This window comes from Aotus nancymaae, unplaced genomic scaffold (genome assembly GCF_030222135.1).
Source record: "Aotus nancymaae isolate 86718 unplaced genomic scaffold, 86718_ANA_hifiasm-v0.15.2.pri h1tg000014l, whole genome shotgun sequence".
Classification (NCBI taxonomy): domain Eukaryota; kingdom Metazoa; phylum Chordata; class Mammalia; order Primates; family Aotidae; genus Aotus; species Aotus nancymaae.
The window spans coordinates 10,572,468-10,593,265 of NW_026988425.1; the positions used below are offsets into that span (position 1 = coordinate 10,572,468).

Sequence of the window (20,798 nt, forward strand, 5' to 3'; positions counted from 1 at the left end):
TCAGTCCTCAACACACATTTGAGAAGGAATGAGTGGCTGGCTCGCTCTAAACCATCTCTGAGATTTGGGACTCCGGGTCCCCGTCACTGCCTGTCCAGCCCCCTGGAGGGTAGTGGGTGCCCCTCGAGGTCCCTGGTGCTGACCGCCATGCTCCGGCTCTGCCCCTCTGACCCGCTTCCCCTCTTCATTTCTAGACCGGCCTTATTGTCGCCTGCTACCACGGCTTTGTGGATACCGTGGTGGCCTTAGCAGAGTGCCCCCACGTTGACGTCAACTGGCAGGACAGCGAGGGGAACACAGCCCTAATCACAGCTGCACAGGCAGGTAAGAGCGGGCTTTCCCTTCCCTCCCGGAGCCGTGGCCAGAGCACACCAGCAGGCGGCCTGGGCTCCCGGTGCGATGCATCAGGATGGAAACGATCAGAAACCATGTCCTGCTACCAAGGGGTGCCAGGGAAGGGCTGATCGCTGAGAGGGCACATGCTATGCATTTGGGACACTCAATGCATTTACCCACTTGTTCAGAATTCGGTACAGGTAGGTCAAGTTCTGATGCGGGCCGAAGGTTTTGAATATGAATCTGCACCAGAAGGCCACCCTTGTCACCGCTTCGCCTGAAGCCTCACACTCCGTCCTGCTCCCGAAGACTAGGGGTGGCACGAGGCTGGCAGACCCACCAGTGGAAGAGACACAATCCTGTGTCTCAGTGATAGTTAATCATGAAAGTAGACACATGTAGAAGATGACCTTGCACTTTACCTGCAGAGTTAAAGAAACGCCAGGAAGTGTTTCTGAGAGCTGTTAGAATATCCATGTAACAAGATGAGACCAAATTAGTGGGAGCGTCTTGTGAGCGGGTATCCGAGCATGTGGCCTTCAGCCCGTCATAGTCATCGAGAGGACGGCACTTATATCAACATTGGCAAGTGCATTGTGACTCTCCTCTTTGGACATTTTTTAAAGGACAGACATGAAAGCTATGCTTGCCTCTTCATAATTACACTTCATTTGGAACTGTGGCCTTGGCCAGGTTTAGCACTGACCCCTTTTAGATTTCTTGGCCTCCAAAGATTCTGTTTCATCGGTCAAGTTCTCAGTTGCAAGCAAAGAAGCTGCCTGAGGCCAAGCCAGGAAGAACAGGCACTTGTGTGTTGAGGGAAGGAGGGGAAGCTCCCACGATTGTCAGGGGTTGTTGAGAATTCCACTCAGGGCCTGGAAGCTGGAGGAAATGCTCCAGGCCACGCTGGATGTTGCTTCTGGTTGGGAAATGGCTGTTGCTGTCACCAAAGGGAGACCTCCTTGTCCCTTCAAAGCCAGCCTGGGTGGATCTGATGGGCGAGGAGCCAGGGAAGCTGGAAAAAACAGTCTGGCAGTTTCATCCTCCATGGTGGGAATGGTCTGTGCACCCCACTTTTCAGTCAAGATGAATAGAGTGGAGAGCTCTCCAAACTTAGAAAGGGCCATGGGCTGTGCTAACATGTTTTCACCTCCTCAGGTTTCAGAGCGTGAGGCATCACCTCCATGGAGGATTCCAGGCTTTGAAACCCCAGCAAGAGTGTGAAAGGGCTTTGTAAGGCATTCAGTGATCATGTCTCATCATTCATTTCCTCTCATGGGCCAGCTGCCATATCAGGGACCAAGGATACAGAAGCGTATGGCAGCCTTATCCTTGAGTAATTCTGCGGCTCACGGGCCAGAGAAACAGACACAACGCCCAGCATCATCTGTCTGCCAAAGCTCGGTGCTGTGGGATGAGAGTACTCCATCTAGCCTGAAGTTCAGGATGAGGTCTTGCAGGAAGGGGGTGTCAGCTGGAAAAGTCTGAGGCAGGCCACTTCAGGCAATGCATCGCAAGGCCATGGGGCTGAGAGGGAGAGCCAGGCAGTTCTCAGAAATGGCGAGTCTTAGGGACAGTGTACGTGGACATGGTTGTAGGATGACGTGTGTCTAGGAGAAATGAGGGGAGGATGGGGACCAGGTCATTAAGGGTCTAAGCACAATGGAAGAAAATGCATTTCAGTAGCGTGAGGCTGCATGAGTGGTGACAGGGGTGGGAGGATCCTGGGGGCTTAGCAGAGGGCTCAAAGCACAGGAAGGCCAGGAGCTATGTGGCTAGAAGCACAGGTGGTGGTGGTGGTGATGTGGGACATGGAGGAGAGCTGGGGTCTAGGGTGGCTTTGGGCTTTGGGACTGGGGATAACACCAACTGCAAAGGGCATGTAAGTCAAAGAAGAGGGGCCGGGCACGGTGGCTCACACCCGTAATCCCAGCACTTTGGGAGGCCGAGGCGGGTAGATCATGAGGTCAGGAGTTTGAGACAAGTTTGGCCAATATGGTGAAACCCTGTCTCTGCCTAAAAACAAAAACAAAAACGAAAAACACTAGCCAGGCGTGGTGGCACGTGCCTGTAGTCCCAGCTACTTGGGAGGCTGAGGCAGGAAAATCACTTGAACCCAGGAGGCGGAGGTTGCAGTGAGCCAATATTGCGCCACTGCACTCCAGCCTGGGCAAAAGAGGGAGACTCTATCTCAAAACAAAAAAAAAGAAAAATGGGAGGAACATTGGTTCTGAGCTGGCTGTCAAGACTGAAATGCTCTGAGACCTCTAAGTAAAGAGGTCTCCATGGCAAGACAAGAAGAGAATGGAACTCCAAAATCTCGTCCCTGCTGGAAATACAGATGGGGACAGGTGTTGCTGGTGAGAGCTAGGACATAGATTAGGCCATGATGGTATGAGAATGCCCGATAAGAAGGGATTTCTGTTCTTGTTGATCTGCCAGAGTTCTTTGTGTGTTGTTTTGATTTTGTGTTCACTCATGATTGTTTCTTCAGAGTTAGGTGCACATTGTATGTTTTTGGCAAGAATACGGCATTGGCCATGATGTGTTATTGGCGTGTCCTATCAGGAGCACATACTGCCAGTTTGTCCTGGTGTGAGCAATGCTAAATTTAACGAACTGCTCACAGTGATAGTCACCACATTTCTCCATTTTAAAGGCAGATATTTCACCTCTGTAATTAATAAGTAATCTGCACATTGATACAGGGAGATTGTATGAATACCCTGTTTCCCCACCAATTTTTGCCATTGATAATCCTTGTCTGGATCATTTATTATACACTTATTATCTGATATTTTTCTATAAAGAAGAGCTTTCCTTTAGCTTTGCCCTTTTTTTCAGTACCGTTACTCATTTTTAAAAATTTCGTGTGTTCTACTTCAATAATGCCTTTGTTCTTTTCAGTGCTGAAGTTATCCCAAACCCAGCCAGTGGGAAATCCCGGAGACGGCTCCAGGGTCCTTTTGTCATATTTCTGTTAGTTTTGAGTACTTTCTTGATTCTGGCACAGCAGAGTGTTTCACATTCTCCCTGGACTTTCCTAGTCTCCTCTGCGACCAGCCATCATGTTGTACCAGAGCGAGCATAGAAAGTCAACACCAAGACAAAAGTATGCCAAACTGCAGAGTCTTTATTGCCGGCGGCCACAGAGGACTCACGTCTCTCCAACCTGTGGCCCCGAAAGGAGGGTGTCAAGACCTTTTATGCTTGTAAACCACCTCCTGGGCAGGGGTGGGGGCAAGGGGCTTTGGACATTCCGAGGGCCAGTGGACTTTGGACATTCTGTAAACCACTTCCTGGGCAGGGGTGAGGGTGAGGGGCTTCGGACATTCTGATTGTTACTTAAGTGGTTCACAGAAGTCAAGATAAGCATTAGTGAGACGTGAGTCCTCCGTGGCCGCCAGCAATAAAGACCCTGCAATGTGGCCTACTTTTGTCTTGGTGTTGACTTTCAATGCTCTCTCTGGTACAATAATATCTTCAAGGAATGATAGTTCTTTCTTTAGCGGGTAATGGTATTTAGAAATCAAAATCTGGGCTCTAGCTGTGCCCATTGACACTAGGTGTTATTGCTTCCAGGTGTTTCAGTGAGCAGAGTTAGAAAAAAAAAATTGTTAAATAAGGATACCTCCAATCCAAATGCAGCACCATAGTCTTCCTCCTCTTCACCCTTTCCATGTGCTTCTTCCCATTCTTTGTCAGCAGAAACCTGGTTCCAGCAATCACAATGTATTCACCCATTTTCCTTTCCTACAATAAATGTGCACAAAGTCATGATACTAAAGGATAATTTTCAGAAGCTAAAAAATTTGACCCTTAGGTGGATATAAAGTGAAAACTCATTCATTAGTGATGAGCTAGTAATTAGTTAAGGCCAGTTCAAAGGAAATTTGAAGAACAGACACAGAGAGAAGCAATCACAAATGCTGAAATACATCTGCTAATAGATGCAAAACTGGTTAATATTTATAAGGCAATACAGTATAGTGTTTTGGGTTATCTTTTCTATAAGGTGAAGTTGTGGACTGAATGTTTACATCCTCCCCGTCACATTCATGTGTTGAAGCCCCAACCCCCAATATGATGGTATTAGAAGGTGGGGATCTGAGGAAGTAATTACGTTTAGATGAGATCATGAGGGTAGGGCCACTGGGATGGGATTAGTGTCCTTAGGAAGAGGAAGAGACCAGAGCTCACTCCTTCCCCACCATGTGAGGACACAGTGAGAAGACAGCTGCCTGCAAACCAGCAGGAGGATCCTCATCAGCCATGGAATCTGTTGGTGCCTTGTTCTTGGACTTCACAGCCTCCAGAACTGTGGGAAATAAATGTCTGCTGTTTAAGCCACCCAGTTTATGGTATTTTGTTATAGCAGCCTGAGCTATAACAGGAAGTGAGCCAGACATCCCTCTACCAGATACGATGCAGTTGATATTGATATCTAAATATTCAGCTTTTCTTGTTGAAGATTTATACATAATTGAAATAATTTCTTAAGGGAGGTTTTGTTTAAAGCATATTAAGAGGAAATTGTGTATAAGATATTTAATGAAATAAGAAATTCAACAAGAATGATTAAGTCACTTCCCAAGTGGTTGTCATTTGATAAACCCTGGTTTACCTGTCTTGCTATTACGACATTTCATTTGGAAGGTGTTTGTGTTGTAGCTGTTTAAGTCTGGTGCTGACTGCTGTTCTAAGCCTTTACAAAACGCTCAATTTGTGTAACTGAAACTTCCTGCTGTTATCTGGAAATAGCAGGAAAGCACAGCTTTGTATATTGTTTCCTAAAGTATATTAAAATTAAAAAAAGAAACTATTGCTACTAAAAAAAAAAAAGAATCTCTACCAGACATCTCTACTAGATACGATGCAGTTGCCTTGCTGCGGATAGTCAGTTTTACAGCTTAACTTCTACCCCTGTAGAATTGTAGAGCAGCCTAGGAACTAAATACTCCCCGAGCGTTCCCCGGACGGCACCCAGCACACAGCACCCAGCACCCAGCACCAGCACTTACCTGGAGTGAGAAGAGACCCAGTCACCTCATTAGTCCAGTTTTCAGCTATGGACAGTTTTGTTTTGTTTTGTTTGTTTTTAACCGAAGAGCCAGAAATTAGAATACCACCACGGCTACCAACATCAGACCTGCTAAGTAAAAGCCCACATTTCTTTGTAGTTGATTTCTTCCAAGATGTTCTACCAAAAGTTATTTGTCTTATACCACCATCTTCAAAAACACAGTTACATTTTTTTCACTTTACGCCGTCTCTCCAGATTTCAAATCGCTTCCCTTTCCACAAATGCTTACTTATATCACTGAGTCAGTGACCTATTGAATTTTTCCAAGAATATGGATTGCTAAAATTTGAAACATTTTCTTTTGCTTCTTGCAGTAAACCAATTTCATTTTTTAAATTGTTTCCTAGGCAGCAGACAACCAGGGAGCAATAAATCTGTTTGAGATGAAGATGCTGGCCTGATCCTCTAGCCCAGCCCCCTTCCGTTTGAATCTCACTGTCTTTACACTGATCTTTTTTTATTTTATTTTTTTTCCGGCTTGCTCATCCTTCTTCGGGGACTGCGCTCATCCTGCTCTGGTTTATTTTAAGTCAAGGATGACACAGGTCCTCTTGGAGACTGGAGGGCGCTCCGGCAAAGGGAGGAGGAAAGGGCTTCAGCTGCTTTCCAGACTTAGCGCCCAGCAGCCTGGGGAGTGGTGGGAAGAATTCGGGGCCAGGTGCAGCCCTCTCTGCTTGTATAGTTTTACTTCCAAGTTGACTGTGGCAGGGCAGCCTGTAACAACCAAGGAGGAGCCCCCACCCTTTGCCTGGTGGCACCTCGGGAAGGTGGCATAGGGAGCCTAGTGCCCTACCTGGCCTCGTGTGTTTGGGGTGTTGAAAAATGGCATCGGTGGGTCTCAAACATCCCCATAGACCACCTCTCCTTTGCTGCCCTTTTACCTGTGGGCGTTGCTGGAATTTTGCAGGGTTCACGGAATTGGGTGTAATACCCCAATCCTCCCCATCGACAGTGGCCTCTGCCATCTTCCTTAAGGAACAGAAATGGGTGGTGTCCCTCGATGGTTCTCATCACACTCCTGGCCTCTCCCTGTCGCCTTTGGTCACAGATGGTGTCTTTATCTGCTCAGGAAATTGGGAGCTCTCTGGGGCCTCCTTTGTGAGGGCACTAATCCCACCACTAGGACCCTTCCCTCAGGACCTAATCACCTCCCAAAGCCACCCCCTGTAGCATCACCTTGGAGGTAGGATTTTCGCACAGGAATTTTGGAGGACAAAAACATTCAGACTGTGGCAGGTGGGACGCTGGGATAGGAGTGAAGATTCCTGTGTTCTCAGCTGTCCTGGGAGCTGGCCCGCTCAGGGGGAGCCGTGCTGCCAGGCAGAGCTGGAGTCCAAGTCAGGCAGCAGGATCGGATGCCGGGGTTTGTACAAGGGTCTGGGCTGTCCTGAGGTCAGTGTCACAGCTGGGAACCTGCCTGGGTGGGCAGGAGGAGGCAGGCAGAGGCCTCAGCAGTCTTCCTGCTTCCTCTACTTGGCCTGGCTGATGTTCTCGGAGGCTGATTTAAAAATACAATACACAGTGTTTGGGGGGAATATAACCCCACATGAGCAAGAAAATTATGGGTGAATATCTCTTCCACCTCACTCTCAGCCCTCTCTCTAGTTCTGCTCTCTGGAGATAACTGTTGCTGATGATCTGATGCCTAGATGGGTTTGCTCTGCCTTTTAAATTTAAATAAAATCATTATTATAATGTATTTCTTCTTTTTTTTTTTTTTTTTTGAGACTGAGTCTTGCTCTATCACCCAGGTTGGGGGTTACAGTGGCATGATCTCAGCTCACTGCAACTTTCACTTCCCGGGTTCAAGTGATTCTCCTGCCTCAGCCTCCCGAGTAGCTGGAATTACAGGCTCCAGTCACCATGCCCAGCTAATTTTTGTATTTTCAGTAGAGATGGGTTTCACCATGTTGGCCAGACTGGTCTCAAACTCCTGACCTCAAGTGATCCACCCACCTTGACCTCCCACAGTGCTGGGATTACAGGCGTGGGCCACCAAGCCCGGCCTTTTTTTCCCTTTATTACTGGCTTTTGTTATCTTCCCCTACTTACTGATTTACTTAAGCTCTCTGTGGCCACCTCCATGTGCACCCACCCTCTGGCCTGGGCTCTGACCCCTGGACACCCAGCCTAGGTCACTGCCTGAGGCTTTGGGACTGAGTTGAGTTCGCATAGGGAGACGGAGGGGAGAGGGATTTTACATCATTTAAACAAACAAACATAGATTAAAACGCTTCCTTGTGTGTCTTAATTGCCTCAGTGTGCGGAAGAGATTTTTCCTGATTTCTTTCTGAACCTCCAGGGCTGCCCGTGTCCCCACAGGCACAGTTGCCTTAGACACTGGCTCTTAACCTTGAGCCTCTGGAGTCAGCATCACCTGGCTGGTTCATGCGAGCTTTAACACAGATCTGGTGTAAACACAGACTGCCAGCCTCTGCCCCTGGAGTCTTTGAACAGGCCTGGGGTGGTGTCTGAGAATGAGCGGATCAACAGGTTTCCCAGTGATGCTGATGCCGCTGGCCCAGGGACACCACGTTGAGGACGGAGGGCTTTGAAGTTTTCATGCCTGATGATGGTAAAGGACCCCTCTCCGTGGGCATTGAAGACCAGCAGAATCACAAACTCCAGGAGAGATGTTGTCAGACAGACACAGAGGCGTCATGGAACTAAAGTGAACATGAAGAAAGCAGCTGAGCCTTGTTCATGACTTTCCTGTGCTATTTTGCCAAAGAGACTGTTCAGGCCCAATCAGGTGATGGCCCATTTTAATCAATTTCATAACCAGTTTTATTTATATGATGATTTAATTCCAAAAGTTGTCTATGTATATGTGCCTACAGCAAAAAATGACTACAAAAGTCTTAACAGGAAGGAAGAAAAAGATCCCTTCTCAATCTCCCAAACATTCCAGGTCCCTTATCAGCACTCAGGAGTCACCTTTTCAGACCTCATTAAGTCCTTTCCAAATACATGCATAAGTACATATGCTTTTTATTCACATGAGTAGGCTAGCTCTATTCAGATTGTGTTTTCAGTGGTTTTGTTCACGTAGTAATGAATCTAGGAACTCCTGCTGCATCGGTGCCCCTAAGCCCTGCCTGGCGCCCGGAGCCCTGCCTTCCTGCGCTGGATGTGTGGCTCAGGCCCGGTTCCCCGTCAAGTCTTCACGTTTGGGAGGCCGTGTTATGAGTTCTTTCGCTCTCTGCGGTGGATCTGGCTCTTAGGCCAGTCCTTGAACATGAAGTACTTGCTTCCTAAATATTTGTTTGGAGAGAGGATATTGTGTAAAATGCATGAACCATGGTATGCTTAACTGGCCCAGTTATCGGACAGGTGGCTTTTGAATTACCCGATGGCAGCAAGGCTGTCATGAAGTCCTTTGGGTCTGGGGTGCAGCTCTGAGGACGGCATGTTTAGGGTCCTGGCAGGAAGCATGTCAAGCCACAGGTGTGTTCAGAGAGCTGAACAGAGGAATTGATGAGGGCCTGTCAATTACGGGGGCAGGGGTGGAGTTAAGGGGACCAACATTGAAAGGATTAAGGGGAGGGGCTCTGCAGAGAGTGACCCAGGCCCAGAAGATGGAACCCGAGAGGCGGCCTCAGCCTAGAGCCCCAGCCAAGAGCCCCAGCCAGGGGCTGGAATGTGGGGCAGGGCTGGAAACCTCGCTCCTCCATCCCAGTCCCCTGCCGAGCCAACCCAGAAACTTCAGTGGGCCGGGAACCAGGCAGGTGCAGTTGGTGTAGGTCAACTTCCTAGGCCGAAAGCAGGGCAAGGAAGGGAAGCAGTGTGCAGCCAGACTCTCAGAACAGAATCGCTTCAGCAGGGGGCATGCCTGTTTTAAGCTAACACAGCTGCCAAGTGGCCTTAGAAAGCTGTGGCAATTTCTCCTTTACCCCAAGTGTCCAAGAGTGTTCTTGCCAGCCCTGGCTGAGATCAATCTTTTCAGGATTTCCTCAAAATGAACCAAAACTCTGGTTTTCAGTTGTACTTCCCCAACTCTCTTTTGAGCCCGATACCTGTTAGGATGCTTTTGGCTTCAACAGTGAGGACACTGCCTTCTCTTGCAACACAAGATGCTGCAGGCGACAGTTGCAGGGTTGCCACACTGAGTATCTGGGTGATGCTAGGACCTAGAGCCGCTTCTCAGAAATACTCTCGCCTTTCCCTCCCTCGTGGTCCCAAAGTGGCCCCAGCCGCTAGAAGCGCCACGGGGATTCACGTTGTAACACTCAGAGACGGCAAAGAAGGGGGCAACTCCCTGTCGGCGTTTCCTTTTATAAGACAGCAAAACATTTCCAGAAGGCTCCAGCAAAGTGTCATTGCCGTCTCAGCAACCAGGGTTGCGTCACAAGCCCGTGCCAAAACAGTGATGGAGAATGGCTTGTGTAGACAGCAGTCGCGCTAAGCGGAACCAGCATTGTGAAGCAGCATCTTAAAGCTACCATATGTTTATGTGATTCGCGATGGCAACTGGGTTGGTTTGAGAGCTGGTAGCTCTGGCTTTCTAGAGGACGCAGCATTTGTGAGTACAAATTCGGATGCAAGTGCCTTCATCTGCCTTTTGAGTGTTCTCTAAAAAGTCTAATTTCCTCGGCTATTTAATGCATAATGAAAATACAGCCAAATCTGTACTAGGTCTGTAAATGGAGAGAATGTATGAAAATAAATCCTCGTGTAATCCCTAAATCTCATTTAGCTAGTCATTTCAACTTTTACCACCTCCCCTCTAACAAAAATAAAATAACCAAAGACATGAATAGGAAGTCCCGTGGATGGAGTTGTGTGTTTATTTTGTTTTCTTGTTGTGCCTTAACAGAACAGCACGAACGTGGTGAAGTGAGGAGATGCCAGGGATCTCCTTGAGCTGGTGATGGGATAGAGCCCGTGGAGCTTGTTTTGGATATAAGGAACCCCTGATAGGTGCTTGCAGCTTGTTATTTCTTACATTTACTGGTAAATTTCTGAAGGCTATATGCCGACAGCCAGCCTGGCAGGATTGCTGTTGCATGGTGCCCGGGTCGGGGACAGATCGGCCGAGATTCTGAGGGGTGGCTGTGGGTTTGGGCTGCCGAGGAGGCCTGGCTCCTGAGCTGAATGAGGGAGAGTCCCAGTTCAGAGGAGAATTTAAGACTTGGTCAGCTCCCAGGAACAATGCCTGTTCGTGTTATTTATCTTATTAGCCGTGTATGTGATCATGATCTCAGTGTGACCTCTTTGTGATGTCCATGTTGTTTTGAGTGCTTTTTTTTTTTCTCAATTTGTGCCGTTTCAAATGAGAGATTCGAACTTGACGAGTCTCGAGTCTCGGTTTCCTAACGTTGCCTTATCTTTTCCCTTGAGGTTTTCTGAGGTCTTCTGATTGGCTATGGCAGTGCCACACCCTGCCCACTGGCCAGGCGGGAGGGCCCCTCAGCCAGCTTGGGGGTTGCCAGGTTCCTCCATCAGACCCCGGCCTGCCCTGCAAAGAGCAGGGATGCTGCCCTCTCCTACTAAACCTGAACCTCCACCTGCATGCTAAATGCCTTATGCTAAGAATTCCTGGAGTCTGTTCCTGCCGCGTGGCTGGTGTGATGTTGTATTTCCAAAGCCCGCAGCCCCCTCTACTGGTCTGGTCTGCAGAACTGCATTTGAGAGTCCAGAGTCAGTCAAGTCTCAGACAACAAAATTCTGTGACATTTTCCCATTTTGGAGCAGCTTATGTTTATTGCCATTTTTTTGACAGAGTTTCGTTCTTGTTGCCCAGGCTGTAGTGCAGTGGCACGATCTCGGTTCACTGCAACTTTCCCCTCCTGGGTTCAAGTGATTCTTCTGCCTCAGCCTCCCAAATAGTTGGAATTACAGTCACCGCTACCATACCCAGCTAATTTTTATATTTTTAGTAGAGGCGGGGTTTCACCATGTTGGTCTTGATCTCTTGACCTCGTGATCCACCCGCCTCGGCCTCCCAAAGTGCTAGGATTATAGGCGTGAACCATCGCGCCTGGCCTTTTAAAAATTTTTTTTGAGGTAGTGTCCCACTCTTACCCAGGCTGGAGAGCAGGGCTGTGATCTTGGCTCACTGTAACTTCTGCATCCCAGGCTCAAGCAGTCCTCCCATCTCAGTCCCAAGTAGCTGGAACTACAGGTGCGCATCACCATGTCCAGCTAATTTTTTGTATTTTTTGTGGAGATGGGGTTTCACCACGTCAGCCAGGCTGGTCTCGAACTCCTGATCTCAGGTGATCCACCCACCTCAGCCTCCCAAAGTGCTGGAATTACAGGCATGAGCCACTGTGCCTGGCCAGCCCAGCTAATTTTAAATTTTTTTTTTTTTTTGAGATGAGATCTTGCCATGTTGCCCAGGCTTGTATCGAACTCGTAGGCTCAAGTGATCCTCTAGCCTCAGCCTCCCCGGCTTCTTCTGGCATCAGCCTCTCTGCTGGGATTACAAGCGTGAGCCACCTTGCCCACTCTGACACTTTAAATAAATAAACTTTTCCCAAGGAGAATTAGGAATGTTTCAGCCTTTTCATGTAATGCATATTTATTGAGCAGCCCAGAGCGTGCAGTCGGTTGGAAGTTGTAGGCTTGTGAGCTGGGTAACAAGGGCTGTGGCGGCTGTGGGAACCCACATGTGCATGGGAATGTGGACGATGAGACACTGTGGGGTCAAGGGCACTAGGGAAGACCCGGCGTTGGAAGGGATGGCTCATCAGGTCACCAGGTAAAAAGAGGAGGCAGAATAATCCAGGTAGAGGGACTCCTTGTGCAGAGGCCACTAGATTAGAGGAAGCCTGGCTCGTGGGTGAATCACACGGAGGGCTGGCTGTGTAAGCACGAAGTGGATTGGGAAGGCACTGGCGGCGAGAGCTGGCGGTGAAGAGGTAAAAACCAGCTCATTGAAGAGATGGGACCTCATCTAAAGAGCAGAACCCATGGAGAGTTTTACATGAGTAGTGGGATGGTCAGAGGCCCTTCCTGGTGTCACCGTGCTGCTGGTTGGAGAATGGATGGGTGCAGAAGTGGGACCAGGGAGCCTAGTTAGGAGGGGAGCTGTGGCCCTGTGGGGATGTGTGGCCCAGGTCAGGGATGGAGAAACAAGGACAGATTTGGGAAATGTTAAATTGTTTTGTAGAGATGGGGTCTCACCATGCTGCCCTGGCTGGTCTCAAACTCCCAGCCTCAAGTGATGTCAGAGGTGCAGTTGGCAGAACGTGACGATTGCTTGGGTCGGGGGGAGGGATGTGGAGGGCTTGAGACTGAGCCCAGATGTCTGGCTTGGGTGATGGGGAGACTGCTGGCGTTCATCACTGAATAGGGGTTTGGGCGAGGAGCAGCTTCAGAGGAAAGATGTTTTGGGTTTGATGCATTGAGTTTGGTCTGCTTGTAGGAAACCCATGATGAAATACTCAGTAGACAGTCTCAGGCGAAACACTCAAGAGAAGAGATAGGACTGGAGAGAGTCGATATGGAAGCTTTAGAGCTGAAACTTGGACCCACGGGAGTGTAAGGATCACCAAAGGAGAATGAACGAGAGGAGGAGGGGGCTTAGCAGGCAGCCGAGGAACAGCAGCGTTTCAGGAAGGAGAGAACAGGAGCTCAGAAAGCAAGCTGAGAAGGCGGAAAATCAGAAGAGTCCATGGGAAGAGTGTGTTTCTTTCTTTTCTTTCTTTCTTTTTCTTTTGAGACAGAGTCCCTCTCTGTTGGCCAGGCTGGAGTGCAGTGGCGCAGTCTCAGCTCACTGTAACCTCTGCCTCAGCCTCCTGAGAAGCTGGGATTACAGGTGCCTGCCATCACGCCCAGCTAATTTTTGTGTTTTTAGTAGAGATGGGGTTTCATCATGATTGCCAGGCTGGTCTTGAACTTCTGACCTCATGATCCACCCGCCTCGGCCTCCCAAAGTGTTGGGATTACAGGCGTGAGCCACTGCGCCCGGCTAAGAGCATGTTTCAGAAAGGATGAAAGAGGACTGAGTGGGAAACGCTGTGGAGATGTTGCGCGTGATGGGAACTGACAAATCACCATGGTGTCTCATTGCGAGAAGGTCACTGGGGACTGCTGGGGGCGCTTTCAGGAAAACCAGAGAGTGTCGGTAGCAAGAGTGAGTAGATGGCTCTGGAGGTGGACTGAAGAGGAGTTGAATGATTGATGAAGGGTGACGGGAACAGGAAGACGGGCCCACAGGGGCTTCTGTGAGTCACATATGCTTTTAAGGTGAGAGACCCTTGAGCATGCATGCATGTCAGCTAGTTGCTGCTGTGTAACAATCCCACACTCTGGGATATTTTTCTTGCTCCTGCATCTGTGGGTGGGCTGGGGATCCGTTGATCTAAAGTGTCCTTGCTCACATCTGTGGACAGGCCGGGGACCCGTTCTTGGGCACTTTGGCTGGGGCAGCTCTGCTGTGTGCGTTACTCATCCTCTTCCTGGGAGCAGTGAGCCAGCCTGGGCGTGTTCTTCTTAGGGAGACAGCTGAGGCACAAACATGCGTGAAAATCTGGATAAGAACATTTCAACCTTCTGCTTCTATCATGCCTGCAAACCTCCCATCGGCCAGTGGTCTGCTAGACAGAAAAGCTGGGAAGTCACTTAGCAAAGGGCAATATGAAGAATGTGAGCCATTCGTGCATTGTAGGAACTAAAAGCCTTCTGAGGGTTCACTGATAAATCAACTTGCAAAAGGCAGGTGAATAAGAGAAGAGGCATACAAATGTATTTAACATGTGGACATGGGTGCCTTTGGAATGAAGACACACAAAGATACCGGAGAAATTTTCCATTTTTCTACTTAGGTTCAACAAAGTGTGGACAGTCATGTAGAAATACAGTTGGACATGCCGGGCGTGGTGGCTCATGCCTGGAATCCCAGCACTTTGGGAGGCCGAGGTGGGCCCCTCGGCTGGATCATTCGGGGTCAGGAGTTGGAGATGAGCCTGACCAACATGGTAAAACCTCGTCTCTACTAAAAATACAAAAATTAGCCGAGCATGGTGGTGCATGCCTATAGTCCCAGCACTCTGGGAGGCCAAGGTTGGCGGATGTTCACCATGCCAATTGTGAACTCAGCTACTCAGGAGGCTGAGGCAGGAGAATTGCTTGAGCCCAGGAGGCGGAGGTTGCAGTGAACCGAGATCATGCCACTGCACTCCAGCCTGGGGTACAGAGTGAGACTCCATCTCAAAAAAAAAAAAAAAAAGAAAAGAAAGAAAAAAGAAGAACTATAATGCTAATAGATGGAGTGGGGAAACCGCAGGCCCACCTGTCTAGATGCTTCCCGTTTCCTCTCAGCAGCATCCTTTCTTCTGGGAATGACCCTCCCTGTAGAGGGGGTGTTGGGACCTGCAGTCAGACAAGGCAGATCCATATGTTAGAGCAGGATTTGTAGGTTTTATGACTGGCTTTAGGGGAAAGAGGGCCTGGTTCCAAACATCTGCCTTGGGGAGGAGGGATTCCAGTTTCCATGGCCTGCTGCAGGGAAGAAGGAACTGAGAGACAGGAGGGTGGAGAGAAACCTTTGCTTCTGAGGCCTTCATTGTGGGGTATTGTTTTCCGAGCCACAACGGCATTCTGAGGGGAGTGCGTCTTCCAGGAGGGAGAGTTGAAGAGAAGCGGGAGGGATATAATACAGAAACATTCCCTATCAGTGGGCAGGGAGTGGCCATCGGCACAGGAGGGGAGGAGCAGGGACAAGCCTCTTTCAGCAAGAGGAGAATCCCCTGCATTTTCCTTTCTTTTTCTTTTTTTTTTCCTTCTTTTTTTTTTTGAGACAGTGAGCAGAGATCGCCCAGGCTGGCCTATAGTGGCGCCATCTCTGCTCACTGCAACCCTCTGCCTCCTGGGTTCGAATGATTCTCCTGCCTCAGCCTCCCGAGTAGCTGGGGTTACTGAGGGCACACCACCATGCCGGGGTAATTTTTGTATTTTTAGTAGAAACGAGGTTTCACCATGTTTGTTAGGCTGGTCTTGAACTCCTGACCTCACGATCTGTCCGACTCGGCCTCCCAAAGTGTTGGGATTACAGGCATGAGCCACCGTGCTCAGCCATCCCCTGCCTTTTCAATAGAAAATGTCAACTGGGAATGACGAGGTTCATAAACTTGGAAAGAAGAGCTTTCTCCTCATAAAGGGGTGCAGGCTGCCGGGCGGCCATTGTGACAGGCTGGGAAGCAGAGCCTCCGGCCAGAAGCCAGAAACAGACCCTTGCAGGGCAGAAGAACAAGACAGAAATGTATGCTGGACGAGGTGGCCCAAAACACATGCTCTATTGGGGAAGCATGGAATATTGATGAGACGAGAAAAACACACGTGTGCAATGGAGCTCCGTGCCTGTCCCTGGGACCTGTGTTCAAAACGCTACAGCATTAGCACCATCTGGAAGGGTGGAGTTTGCAGGCCTCTGACGTCAAAAGGTGAAGCAGGGGACGTGGAAGCCCGCACTGTGCAGCCTCCGTGGACCTCCCGGCCCCACCCGAAGCCATGGCGGGTGTCTCTCATGAGGAAGGAATGCTGGTCGGTTGTTTTGTCCAAATCGCAGAAGGGTGGGGCAGCATCAGGCGGTGGAGTCTTTAGGACGGGCTGGGTTCTGTTCAGCCTTAGGAAATTGAGCCCCACGGTGGTCAGCAAGGAAAGGGTGTAACGCGGTGCCTCGCCCTTCCATCCTGCCAGAGCCGGGACCCAGTTTTCAAGGGTTCTCTGGGGTCCCCTTGGCCAGGAGGGGGTCGGTTCAGTCAGTTGGAGGGCTCAGGGTTTCACTTTTCCTTCTCAGAGGCCTGCGAATGTGGGCGGTATGTGGGGGGACGGGGGAAAGCCGAGGGGATTCCCTTCTGGTGGTTTCTGTTCCCTCTGTGAGCATGAAGGTGAGTCACCCAGGAGGGGTCTGTGTGAGGGAGGTGACTTCCATGTGAAGAGTTTAACATTTGCCCCGTAGGGCCTGGGGAAGCGTCAGCCCAGAACTGCAGGAGCGCTGTTGGGCCAGACTGTTGGCGGGGGTGGCGGGGGTGTCCGCCTCCATGTGTCTCCCGACCAAGGCGCCTCGTCATCCCTGCAGGACAGAGCCGGGGTGTGGGGGGCCAGGCAGCATGGCCGGCTTTCCTCTTTCGCATGCCCCAGACCTGTCCATTCAAGCACTCCTCTCCCTCCTCCTGCCTGCCTGGGATGGGGGGCCGGGCTCCGTCTCTGCCTCCTGAAGGCTCCCGTGGCTTCCTGGTGTGGTCCCCTCCACTGGGAGAGCCTCGGCCCGGGGGTGGAGAGGCCCCACACCAGGCCGAACAGCCAGCTGTGAATCATTGTCTCTACCTTGCACTCGTTTTGAATGGCTCTGTGCTATTTCTCCCCTTTTTAATTTTAATTTTAATTTTTGTTTGTTTATTTTGAGATGGAGTCTTGCTCTGTTACCCAGGCTGGAGTACAATGGCATGATCTTGGCTCACTGCAACCTCTGCCTCCTGGGTTCAAGTGATTCTCCTGCCTCAGACTCCTGAGTAGCTGGGATTACAGTCGCCTGCTAATTTTTGTTTTTGCAGTAGAGACAGGGTTTCCCCATGTTGGCCAGGCTGGTCTTAAACTCCCGACTTCAGGTGATCTGCCCACCTCGGCCTTTTAAAGTGCTGGGATTACATGCATAAGCCACCACACCCGGCCAGTTCTCCTCTGTTTTAAAATAAACTTTTGATTTGAGAACAGTTTATACTTACAGAGAAACGGCAAACACTGTACAGAGAATGCCTGTGTGCCTTGCACCGTTTCCCTCTGTTGTTAAGATCTGACATTCGTGATGTGCTGGACACAGTGAATGGACTGCTATCAATGCACCACTGTTAACTGAAGTCCAGTCTTTATTCAGATTTCCTTCTTCTGTGGCAGGATTGCACGTGGCATGTAGCTCTCATGGCTCCTCAGGCTCCCTTGGCTGTGCTGTGAGTGTCTCAGACTTCTCTTGTTTTTCATGACCTTGACAGTTTTGAGGAGGACTGGTTGGGTACTTTGTAGAATGTTCCTTAATTTGGATGTGTCTGATGCTTTTCTTGTGATGAGACTGGAGTTCTGAGTTTTTGGAGGAAGACCCTGATGTAAAGGGCTATTCCCAGCACGTGGCACCAGGAGACCCGCTACCAAGCTGACCCATCATTGATGACGCTGGCCTTGGTCACCTGGCTGAGGTCATGTTAGTAGGTTTCTCCACTGTGAAGGTCTCTCTCCTCCCCCGTTTCCACGTAATACTCTTTGACGGGAAGTCATTGCGCACAGCCCGCGGGTTAAGGAGTGGGGAACTATATTCTAGCTCCGTGAGAGTGGAGTGCCTGCCTAGATTACTTAGAATTTTTCTTCCAGGAGATTTTTCTATTCTGCTGGGCATGTTTTACACACATTATCTCCTGTAATTTTCACAACTGGGAGGTTGATACTATCTCTTATCTTATAAATGTGGAAAAGTTGACTTCCAAAAGCCACCCAGATTGTGAGTGGCAGGCCTGGGCCTTGAACCACGCTGTTCCCAGAGCCGGCTCTCTTCATTACTGAGCTCATTGTCTACACTGTGTCCCAGTGACACGATTTCATTCAATTGCACTTCCTCCCTGGGGCACTTGTGATCCTCTCTTAAGCAGGGTAGGGCTCATTGTGGGTGAGGGGGTGTTCTGGGGTTCTCTAGGTGAGCCTACCCTTTAAAAGGGCTTATCTCAGGATTTCAGGAACCAAGCCTGATTCACAATGTCCAAGTTGGACTGGGCTCAAAGTAGACAGGGTCTCACTCTCACCCAGGCTGGGGTACAGTGGTGGGATCTCGGCTCACTGCAACCTCCACCTCCCAGGTTCAGGCAATTCTCCCGCCTCAACCTCCCGAGTAGCTGGGAATACAGGCATGCACCATCATGCCCAGCTAATTTTTGTATTTTTAGTAGAGACAGGGAGGGCTTCACCATGTTGCCCAGGCTGGTGGCCTCAAGTGATCTGCCTGCCTCAGCCTCCCAAAGTGCTGGGATTATAGGAGTGAGCCACTATGCCCGGCCTCAAACCAGATTTCAATATGGCTTGTGTTTGGGTTTCCTTGTGCATGGAAGGCTGTGTATCTCATATATGTGTGTGTGTGTGTGTGTATATATATATTTTAATATATTTTATATATTTAGGGAAAACTCCCTTTGGTTAGTCATCATGGTTTTTAAAGAAGAAAGGTTAATATTTATACATTCTTAGAAGTATTGGGTCCACCTTCGATTTCCATTGAATGGGGTCATCTGTGTGATAAGAGGTATCATTCTGCCATCCTGGGAAAGCCCGTGGGAAGCAGGGTGTGATTTCTGGGATCATGGGAAGCTCAGGCTGAGAGTCAGAACAAGTCGGCTGCACGTTGGTCTTTGTGAACTCAACATAACATGCAGAACAGGTGTGTATAATGGGCGGTTTGCCTTGTGGACTTTCAGTTTTTCCTCTTTCCACCTGTTCGAAGCGCTTAGGATATATCAGTGCAAAGGAACATCCTGCTGAAGACTGTGACAGACACGCAGTTTCACAGTTTAAAAAAATGGCTCCAAACGAATTGCAGTTGGTTTCACTATGACCCTGGCTAAATCTAACTGACAGGTGCCATCCAGCATTTAACTGGACCTTAAACCAAACTGAGATCAAAGGATGCCCCCACCTTCCCGCACCACCCAGGTGAGAGTCATTCCTCAGCTCTGGGCGCCTGACTGCTGGCCTTACCCCTCCCCCGTCCTGTAAAAGACGAGGGAGGACGATGTGGTGTAAACCAGTCAGAAAAGCACCGGAGGCGGTCTGTGAGTCACACAGCCAGGGGGTCGCTCCCTTTGTTTCCTGCTAGTTAAGGTCCTAATGCTGTTATATACGTCAGGGCTTCTCTTTCAAAAAGATACATGTTCTGCTTTTCACATGTGTGGCGAGCTCAGGAGATGGGCTGAGGTCAGTGGTAAGGTGCCGCCGTGCCCGGCAGGAGGGTTCACCCCTGATTGTGGCTGCCTGTTGGTTCTTCACTTGGATTGATGAAGAGCAAATCCACAGCAAATCACATGGGTGGGGCAGCAGCCTCGAGTGGCCCTCAAAGGAGGAAGCTGGGCTCCGGCCCCGGCAGTGTTATCCCTCGGAGGTTGGCTGGGGAGACAGGGCCGCTTGATGGATCGGAGGGTTTCATATTGGATTTACTGAACTGAAGGGGCTGGGGGAGCAGAGGCCAAGGGCACCCAGCCCTGCCTGCTGGAGATCTGAGCTGCAGCGGGGAATTCTGGAAGCTGCCGCAACCTCAGGCTGGCTTGGTATTCTCAGTCTGCGGAGGTGGGCTGGGCTCGGGAGGCAACTCAGGTCTCATGGCTGCCCGACACCAGAGCAATGTCCTTGCAGCCTCTCTCCCATCCCAAATCTTAGGCAGTGCCACCCATTGGAAGTTTCTGTGCAAACCAGATGCTAGTGGGGATTCTGGGCCCCCGGGCCTGGCTTCTCCATGATTCAGGGGCTCCTGGGGGGAGGTAATACCGAGTTAAGGAGGGAGTACATAGGAATGGCCACGAGGCCCCCGCAGCCCCGACAGTCGGGGCTGGAAGGAACATGCTTGAGTCGGAATGAATGAGTGGGGATTTCTGAGTGCTGCATCATCAGTGCTTAAGAATGGGACCTGTGTCCAAGCACGGTGGCTCACACCTGTAATCCCAGCACTTTGGGAGGCTGAGGCAGGAGGACTGCTTGAATGGAGGAGTTTGAGACCAGCCTTGGCAACATTGGGAGATCCCATCTCTACAAAAATTTTTTAAAAGAATTAGCTGGGTGTGATGGTGCTTGCCTGTGAGCCCAGTTACTTGGAAGGCTCAGGAGGGAGGATCTCTTGAGCCCGGGAGGTCCACACTACAGTGAGCTCTGATCATGCTCCTGCACTCCAGTCTGGGTGACAGAGAGAGACTCCATCTCTTAAACAAACAAAAAGGATGGGAACTGGGTACGCTGCACCTCCCCTGGGATTCAGGAAGAGAGACTCTGGCAGACAGCTCACATTCCCAAGGGCTTCAGACTCATCAGCTGGGGCCTGCCAGAGGTGACAGCTAAGGGGAGGGTGCAGCGGAAGGGAGAAGAAGCTCTTTCCACCAGGTGTGGTCGTCACGAAGGAGTGAAATCTGAGATTTCACTCTGGGATAGTGGTTCTCAGCTGGGGTGTTCTTGCGCCACCAATGGCGATTTGGCAGTGTCTGGACACCGTTTTAATTGTCACAACCTGTGCAGGAGTGGGGATGGTTGCGACTGGCGTCTAATGGGTAGAGAGCAGGGATCTGCCCTGCAGTGCACAGGGCAGTCCCCACAACCAAGAGTCATGCACCGCCCCCATGCCGACTGTGCCGACTGTGCTGAGGCTGGGACCCTGCTCCAGGGCGCTGAAGGCGGGGAGGGTGGGGTGTACTCA

The 20,798-nt window shown here is 50.1% G+C and overlaps 1 protein-coding gene across 1 annotated transcript in view; it reads left to right on the top strand.

Moving 5' to 3' along the window:
- ANKRD33B (ankyrin repeat domain 33B) overlaps positions 1 to 20,798 on the top strand; it is an 87,427-nt gene that overhangs the window by 54,483 nt on the left and 12,146 nt on the right. The window contains exon 2 of the mRNA XM_021675375.2: positions 195 to 324. Coding sequence (XP_021531050.2) covers positions 195 to 324 — 130 coding nt within the window. The remainder of the gene's footprint in view (positions 1 to 194; positions 325 to 20,798) is intronic.